At 41.0% G+C, this 8,256-nt stretch overlaps 1 protein-coding gene across 1 annotated transcript; it reads left to right on the top strand.

The window, feature by feature from the left end:
• The first annotated feature begins 615 nt into the window (after positions 1-615).
• On the top strand, positions 616-5,697 carry LOC147443694 (uncharacterized). Its single transcript, XM_086527711.1, has 2 exons — positions 616-1,404; positions 1,479-5,697. Exons 1-2 carry the CDS (start codon positions 1,078-1,080, stop codon positions 1,509-1,511), a joined length of 360 nt encoding a protein of 119 aa, XP_086383837.1. The 5' UTR covers positions 616-1,077; the 3' UTR covers positions 1,512-5,697.
• Positions 5,698-8,256: the final 2,559 nt, after the last annotated feature.

Here is an 8,256-nt window from a genome sequence, read left to right as displayed (position 1 = left end):
ATCCTAACACTGCCTCGAAGGTAGAGGAGCCAGTTTGTTGTCTTGTCAACTAACCCTCTAGAGTAGAGGAGCCTATTTAGAGGCGGCAAAATTGGAATGCCTCCAAGAGTCCCGCTACTCTCCACGACAAAGAACTTAGTGTTTGGGTAAAGTGCCAATGGTCATCCTGTTGACTAACCTTACACTAACTCTCTCACTAACATTTACTTATTCTCATTTGTACATAATAAAAGGAACCTCTCACACACTCACTTATGAGTGTGTGGTTCCCCGACTCATGTGTTGTCTCCTCTCTCCCTTCCTGCTCTGCACACGCAAACATCACAGCGCACGATGCATTAGAACAAGTATCAAAGCTTGAAGGTGGTGTCAATGGTTAGCCCCTCCCCTCACACATGGTCCTCCCGCAATACGGAGGTAAGGTTCAACACATAAGACAATGGCAACAGAGCCTTGGTGGAAAGTGGCGTTGGTTGTAAGCAAGAAATCAACGCAAGCTGAAGCCTTGAAGGTAGCGCAACTAAAAACCTTTTGGAAAAGAAGAAGGGAGTGTGCGTACCACACACGCACATATACGCGAGAGAGAGAGAGAGAGAGAGAGAGAGAGAGAGACTCTCCAATGTGTGCAAAGTTTCTTAGTAGCTGGAGGATTGGTCCCCCGGCATTGAATTGAGAGACTCTCCAGAGTACACACAAGTGGACAGTGCACACTCATACTCTCGTGCATACGCGTATAGAGAGAGAGTGAGAGGAGAGACATCGTACATCTCTTTTGACATGCATACAGGCATCCATTTTCCACATACAAAGGTAGAAAGCATACGGCTCTTGCATATACACAATTTCCTCTTTTGGATTGTGCCCTCAGCTTTGCATCTGCATTGAGTTATACACACTTCGAAGTTCACTCTCTTCAAAGTTCGGACACAAATGCACTAGTCGACAAAAGCAAGAGCTCGAGAACTCGTGCCCTAGGCCAAGCTAAGCTAGGGTTAGTGATGGTAAGCTAATAGTCATGTCTATCACCCCCTCTGGTACAGGGGGTGGCACCTAGACCCCACCCCACTTCTTCCCATCATGAGAACATATGGTGCACTTCCAATCTTCTCCCACACAGACCCCTACTTAGCCAAAAGCTCTCCTCTGCTTTCCAAGTGGACCCGTCAAACCTTTTCACCCAGTAGCTGTTTCAGCACCTGCCGCAAGAGGTCCCCTTTCAGCTACAGGAGGCACTCAAACAGGAAAGAGATGCCTCTCCAACGGTTGCTCTCTCTCAGACACAAAGCCTGCATCCGGGCACTACTCAGGAGGGCCCCTCTTGGACCTCCCCGGATGGCACCCCGGGCCTTTTCAGTAGGCACAGCCAGAGAGTGGATGAAGACAATCCGGGATCAAACAATACAGGTAAGCCTATAGTCATTCTTCTTGCATCTCAAATTAAAAATTTTGAGAAAGACTTACAGTTCAGGCCCTCATAGGTCTTATTGCAGGCCCCCAAGAGCTTGGGTTAGGAATCAATGGGGTAGTAGAGGATGTGAGGTGGAGACTATCCAAGCACTGCCAAAGAATCATTTTGTATTCATGTTCAAGACCTCTGAGATGGCCTTTGAAATCCTTAGCACAGGACACTAGGTCATAAGAGCCTCCCCCCTTTGCCTATTCAAATGGATTAAATCTTTTAGCCTAGAGAAAACCGCCACAAAGAACTATCCTGTTTGGGTGGAGCTTCCTAACTTGCCACTTCACTTTCACCATCACCTTAGGCCACTGAGGGATTACAAGCCATCCTACACCCACAGATAATAATTGAACTAGATCTCTCAAAAACCTTGCCAGAGTCCATCATAATAGCCATTGATGATGGTGAATCCATGGAACAACCTATTTCCTACAAATATCTACACAATGTATGTTTCCATTGTGGGGCTGCGGGGCACTTTGTAAGGAATTGTCCAATTAAATTCCCCCCTCCTCTACTTCCTTAGAATCATGCTTCCTCCTCTGACAAGAAGGAAATTCCAAAAGACAAGAACCAGAAAGCAGAAATAGGCTCTTCCCCTTCCACCACTATCCCAAACAAAAATACAGGTTCTACTAGGAAGGAGAACAACAGGTACAAACACAAGAATTAAAATAGGTAGGCTCTGCTTGGAGACATCCTTGAGTGGGTGACTCGGATGTCTTTGAATTTTCCTCGGAAGCATATGGTGAAGAGATTGCAGCCACTCCTGTGGAAAAGCTATCAGAAGAGAGAGAGATATTAAACAACATGCAAGTGGAGGTCAGAGACAAATTGTTAGATCTCAATCAAACCTCTCAGGCACCCTTACAAGAAGTCAACTCCAACTTGCCCCCAAAGCCCATGGAAATATCCAAAGACAACAAAAGATCCCATGCGACAGTGACCAGAACTCCCACAAGGTCCTAACAAGAGAAAGGAAAGAAAAAACCCAATAGATGAAGATAGTGTCATGGAATGTGAAGGGGATTTCTGATCCCACAAAAGCTAAAAAGATAAGTCACTGGTTAAAGGGAAATCCAGTTGACATACGTACTATTCAGGAGATCAAAGTTGTCAGAGAAGATTTGACTAGGAGGCTCAATGAAATAAATGATGATTTCATGTGGGTTGTCTCTTCTCATGACAGGGGATCAGCGGGGACTTTCCTCAAAAGAAGGGTCCTCTCTCAAGTCTCAGTATTGGTGTGCTATACCTCTGCCTCATTCCTTTTAACTATATGTTTATTTCAGTATATGCAAGAGGTAATGCTAACAACAAAGCCCAAGTATGGGATGAAATTACTACCATACCAAGACTTGTTATCATGGTTGGGGACTTCAATATGGTTAAATCTCTGGAGGATAGATTCGTAAGACTTGGGATGGTGGTCCAAGGTCTTGATAAGACTAGTTGGGATAACTATAAGGAGACTCATGACCTATGGGATGCAGGAACTGAAGGAGAGTTCACATGGCAGAATTATAGCAGACTTGGCCAAAAAGGCCAGACTTGATAGATGCTATATGCAGTTCAGGTAGCCAACCTGTTTAATAGGATAGCATTGTTCACCAGGCATGAGGTAATAGAGGGTATTACTTGCATCTGGACTAATGCTTTTTTTGAGGAACTGTCCCCTGGTAAAGGATGGAACACAGCAGTGAAGTAGTCATAAACATTCCTCATAAAAACAAGGAAAGCAGTGACAAAGGCCAAGAAGGAAAAGAAATACCATATGTAGGCTAAGCTCTATATCCTAGAAGTCGCCTCTCAGGTAGACATTGGTACCCAAAACAAAATATATACCCTTAGATGTCAGCTCACAGCCAAAGAAGACATGGCCTTGCAACATACAACTCTATTTTTCAAAGAATGGTGGGCAGGTAAGGCAGACAGACCATCAAAAGAAATGTTTAGGAGCTTGAGAAGGAAGAATGCTAGAGAACTGGTCCTGCTGACTCTAATCAGAGCAACGTGATGTATGTTAAGAATCACTTTGAAGCCCTTTTTACAGAAGAAATTTCAGTCAGCAGGGACACTATTTGGGAGTTTAGGAAAAGAGTCATCCCAGCTGAAGATGTGCCTTTAATAGACTCTCCCACCTGTCAAGTTGATATTCACAAAGCCATAGAAGACCTAAAACCCAATGAAACCCCAGGATTGGATTGACTACCTTCTGAATTATTTCAAGTGTATAAAGATGCCCTCACCCCGGGTCTTTTTTTGGTTTGGGAAGAATCTATCAAATACAATGCCTTACCAAACCTAATTAACACAGGAGTAATTAAACTTCTACACAAAAGAGGACCTAAGGAAGAGCTAGGAAACGGAAGGCCCCCAACCATGCTTACTACTGCTTACAAAGTGTTTTCCATAGCGGTGGCCAATAGAATTTCAGTACACTTATCTAAGTGGATTAATGAGGAGCGGAAAGGGTTCCTCAAAGGAAGGAGAATCCTTGAGGCTGTCATTTCACTATGGGAAGGGGTTGAGTATGCAAAAGAGACAAATCAAGACTTTGTGTTCATAAAAGTGGACTATGATAAAGCTTATGACATGCTAGAGTGGTCCTTATTTTTGAAAAGCCTCATCCACATGGGCTTTGGAAAAAATCTAGCTGGCTTTGTAAGAACACTGTTTGGGAATGCACATGCTAAAATATCTCTTAATGCTATGTTGGCAGTTGCTTTTGAGCTTAACAGATCAATGAGGCAAGGTTGCCCATTAGCCCCTCTGTTGTTTCCATTGCAAGAGATGGCCTCAATTGCCTTATTAAAGGATGGATGGAGATGAAGCTTATTCAAGGCATCTCCCTACCAGGAACAAATAGACAACAATGTCTGTCACAGTTTGCAGATGACACCAATTGCCTCCTAAAAAATGAAGACAGGTCACTCAGGAACTTATGGAAAGCACTAACCATTTTTTTCTCAACTTATGGATCCAAAATCAGTCATTCCAAGACTGGAGTGAGAGCATATCTCCTGTCCCTGATTGGATGAAGACCCAAGGGTGTCAAATCATTCCAGAGGGACAGATCTTCAGGCTTTAGGTCTATGAGACAAAGGTGGGACTGGGTGTTAGATAAATTCAAAGGGAAGCTCAATAGATGGTTGGGTTTCACGGCCTACCTCCTCTTCTTTCTCAGTTGTTGTTGGAGACCTCTAGAGTCTCATCTTAATGAATCTTCCAAAATCTACAGTATTTTTTAATGGTCAGGAGACCCCTTCAAAAAAGGAGTTGCCGAGGTCATATGGGAAGTTTGTACTTTTCCCAAGTCCATGGGAGGGCTAGGGTTAATAAACCTGGGTTAGTGGGCAGATAAGCTAGCCATAAAAGTGGTGCTAAGGGCTTTGGAGCAACTAGAATTAGAATGGGCAACGTTACTGTTCAGGGATCTAAAGCTATTTCACATTCATGGGAATAGGCACTGGAACGAGTTACCTTGGAATTAACCATTTTCTTTGGACCAGAGGAGATCACCCTTGTTGGGTCTCCTCTGTTAAAATCTATATGGCAAGCCTGGAACAGACGGAGATCCTCATCCAATACAGCCAGGAATGCAGAATCTATCTGGTGGCCCAGGCCTCCCATACCCCCATTGCCTGTTACTCAGCAAAGGACAGCAAGAAGAATTCATGACAAGGGCGTCAGAACTTGGGAAGACATCTGGGATTATGATTCACACAAATGGCTTTCACGCCATAAACTTCTCAGTAAAGTTTTTCGAAGACAAAAATACATGTGGAGCTTTTATGCATTGTTTTTCTATGAGGTTGACAAATTTGATATCTACGATTAACTTTTTTGAGATTTTGGTCTCCGATTCTCATGCATATGGCTTAGTTATAAGCATAGGTTACATTTTTCTCTTTAGAGACGGGTGCAGGGACTTTCCCAGGTAGTAAGTTTGCAACAAGCCTATCAGTGTGGGATGTTACGCATTGTCAAATGTGTTTTTGTGAGCACTTGGAGTGCTAGTTAGCTCTTTTGAAATCTATATTCTCATAGGGATTACAGTTTATTGCTTGCATCTCATCTAGAACTTGTTTGTGTGCGGTTCACTCATGTACGTTGAGTTGCGGACACTGTATTGTACACCGTTGTGGAGTCATTTTTTGGCTTATTTTTTGATAATTATCTCTAACAATTTATGAGACTCGGTTCAAAAGTGTTGTGATTGTTGAGCTTTTTGGAGGGTCGTTGGTGAGATCTTCTTTGAGGTTGGGTCGGGTAACTTTTGTTGTCAAAATACCTTAAGTGATACAAGTAATTGGAGATCCCCTTTTTATGCGGCCTCACCATAGGTTATAAAGAGAGAGAGATAGGTGCATTTGACATTGTGTTGACGTTCTATTTGGTAACTTTTGACTCAATTTATGCACAATTTACCTTCTCGTCAATTTATGGTCGATTCTATGCACATTTTGTGTTGAGTTTTTGTTCTCTATACAGAGGAGATTGTCAATTTTTTTGTGCATCTAATTTATGTGTTTTTTGCACTTTGGGCACTAAGTTGATTTTTGCTCATGTTATAGAGGAGATTCTCTTAACATTTTTACACCATTGTTGCCATAGTTTCTTGGTTTTCTTGCCATAGTGTTCAAGTCTTATAGTTATAGCTTCTTCTTTTGAGAAAGACATTTACAACATTAAGAAAATTGAGGGCACGAACTTTACCATGTGGAAAGAGAAAATTTAGAACGAATTAATTTAAAAAGGTCAACTGGAGGCACTCTTTAAACACTCAGAGGGCGATGACTATACACAGTAGCCCTGTGAAAAATGCTTAATATCAAAGCTGAGTCCACTAATTGGCTACACCTCATAGAGTCTTTTACTTTTCTATCGTGGATAAGGCTATTCTACAGCTTTATGGGACAAGTTGTGCAATATGTACAAGAGCAAAAGCGCAAGTAACAAATTTTACTTAATGAAGAAGCTATTTGAGCTTTGCATGAAAGAAGGTTTTTTTTTCAAAAAAAAAACACTTAACTGGATTTAACATACTTTTCAATCAATTGACATCACAAGGACTCAATTTTGACAACAAGGTGCGGTCTATCTTCTTGTTTTGCTCTCTATCCTCTTCATGAGAGATTTTTTACACACCCATAAGCAACTTTGTGCCTAAAGAAAAATTGATCTACAGACAAGTAGTTGTTAGTCTGCTTGGTGAAGAAATTTACAGAAAGTCTATGGAGCCTTCTAAGCAAGGTGATGTGTATGTTGCTAGTGGCAAAGAGTAGAGGAGTCGCACTCATAATCGTTTCAAAAGCAAGGATCACAGGAAATATTGTAGCAAATCTAGAGTCCTATCATTGCCACAAAAAAGGGCATTTAAAGAGAGACAGTGTCATATGTAGCAAATAAACAAGAGAAAGTCTCAAACTAACAAGGCGTCTAACAATGATGGAGAGGGAAAAGCTAAGACTGAGAAGATCAATATGATAAGAGTCTCCTAAGACTACATATGTGCTTGGGGTCCTACCTTCTTTAGATATTTTAGTCATTACAAAAAATCTTAGCCCAGATGCTCTTGTTTCAAAGATGTCAAGTTTGATTAGAATTTTACATACTTAATCAGAATGGAGTTGCAAAAAGAATGAATCGAATGATTCAAGAGAGAATCATAGCTATGCTTTCTATGGCCAATTTAACTCAAGGGTTTTGGATAGAGGTAGTAATTGATCACTTAGTATGCCATTGAATTACCAGATTTCAAAAGAGTTGTGGTCTGGAAAGAAATCACACTGTGATATTTTGGGTGTCTTTGAATGTGAAATCATATGCACATGTGGCCAAGTTTTAAAAAAGACTAGATCCGAAGTTACACGTGTACTTTTCTTGTTTATGATGCAGATAAAGAAATAAAAGTCATTCATAATTCACACATTATCTTCAACGAGTAGAAAATGCACAAGAAATCTATAAAAGAGATTGAGAGTAGAAAAGTCACATTCATAGACGTCGCCTCATATTCATTGAAAATGCAGAAGACTATTGATGCACCTTTTACCAGCAATGCTCCAATCGACAAAGCCAAGAGCAATAGTCAATCGTTGAGACGATTTAGTAAATTCTTGCATCCACTTAAGCAGCTTCAGCCAAGGTTGAACTATGTCAAGTTGATTGACTGCAGTGAGCCATCTTGTTACAAAGAAGCCATACAAATAGACGACAAGGTCAAGTGGAAGCAAACCATGCAATAATAGTATAACTCAATTGTCAACCATGAGACATGGGACTCGGTTAAATTGCCAGAAGGTTACTTTGCAAATGGGTTTACAAAAAAAAAAGGTTACATCTAATCATCTTAAACCTAAGTACAAAGCTAAGTTGGTTGTTAAAGGATACAAGCAACAAAAGAGAGTTTATTTTGATGAAATCTTCTCGTCCTTGGTCAAGGTGACCACACTGCATACAATGCTTGGCTTAGTAGCCATTGGGGACATTTAGCTTGTTCAAAGGGATGCGAAGATAGCCTTTGCTCATGGAGATTTTGAGGAGAATATTTACATGAAGCAACCTGAAGGTTTTGAGTAGTCTAGTAAAGAAGAGCTTGTATGCAAACTCAAGAAATCGCTTCATAGCTTAAAACAACGTTCAAAGCAATGGTATCAACAATTTGATGTTTTTATGCGGTCCCATGGGTTTAGAAGGAATCAAGAGCATCCCTTTTTTATACACAAAAACACAAATACTGTTGATTGGTCATTCTCATTTTTTATGTAGAAGATATACTCATTTTGCAAGGA

The sequence above is a fragment of the Adiantum capillus-veneris genome, chromosome 13, assembly GCF_014529385.1.
Source record: "Adiantum capillus-veneris isolate H3 chromosome 13, ASM1452938v2, whole genome shotgun sequence".
NCBI classification, from domain to species: domain Eukaryota; kingdom Viridiplantae; phylum Streptophyta; class Polypodiopsida; order Polypodiales; family Pteridaceae; genus Adiantum; species Adiantum capillus-veneris.
Note: the sequence above shows the minus strand (reverse complement) of the source record. Positions and strands in the feature narration are given on the sequence as shown.

Coding starts and splice junctions, on each gene's coding strand:
- LOC147443694 (XM_086527711.1), top strand. CDS start 1,078: ATGAGAACATATGGTGCACTTCCAATCTTCTCCCACACAGACCCCTAC. Junction 1,405..1,478: donor TCCGGGATCAAACAATACAG/GTAAGCCTATAG, acceptor AGGCCCTCATAG/GTCTTATTGCAGGCCCCCAA.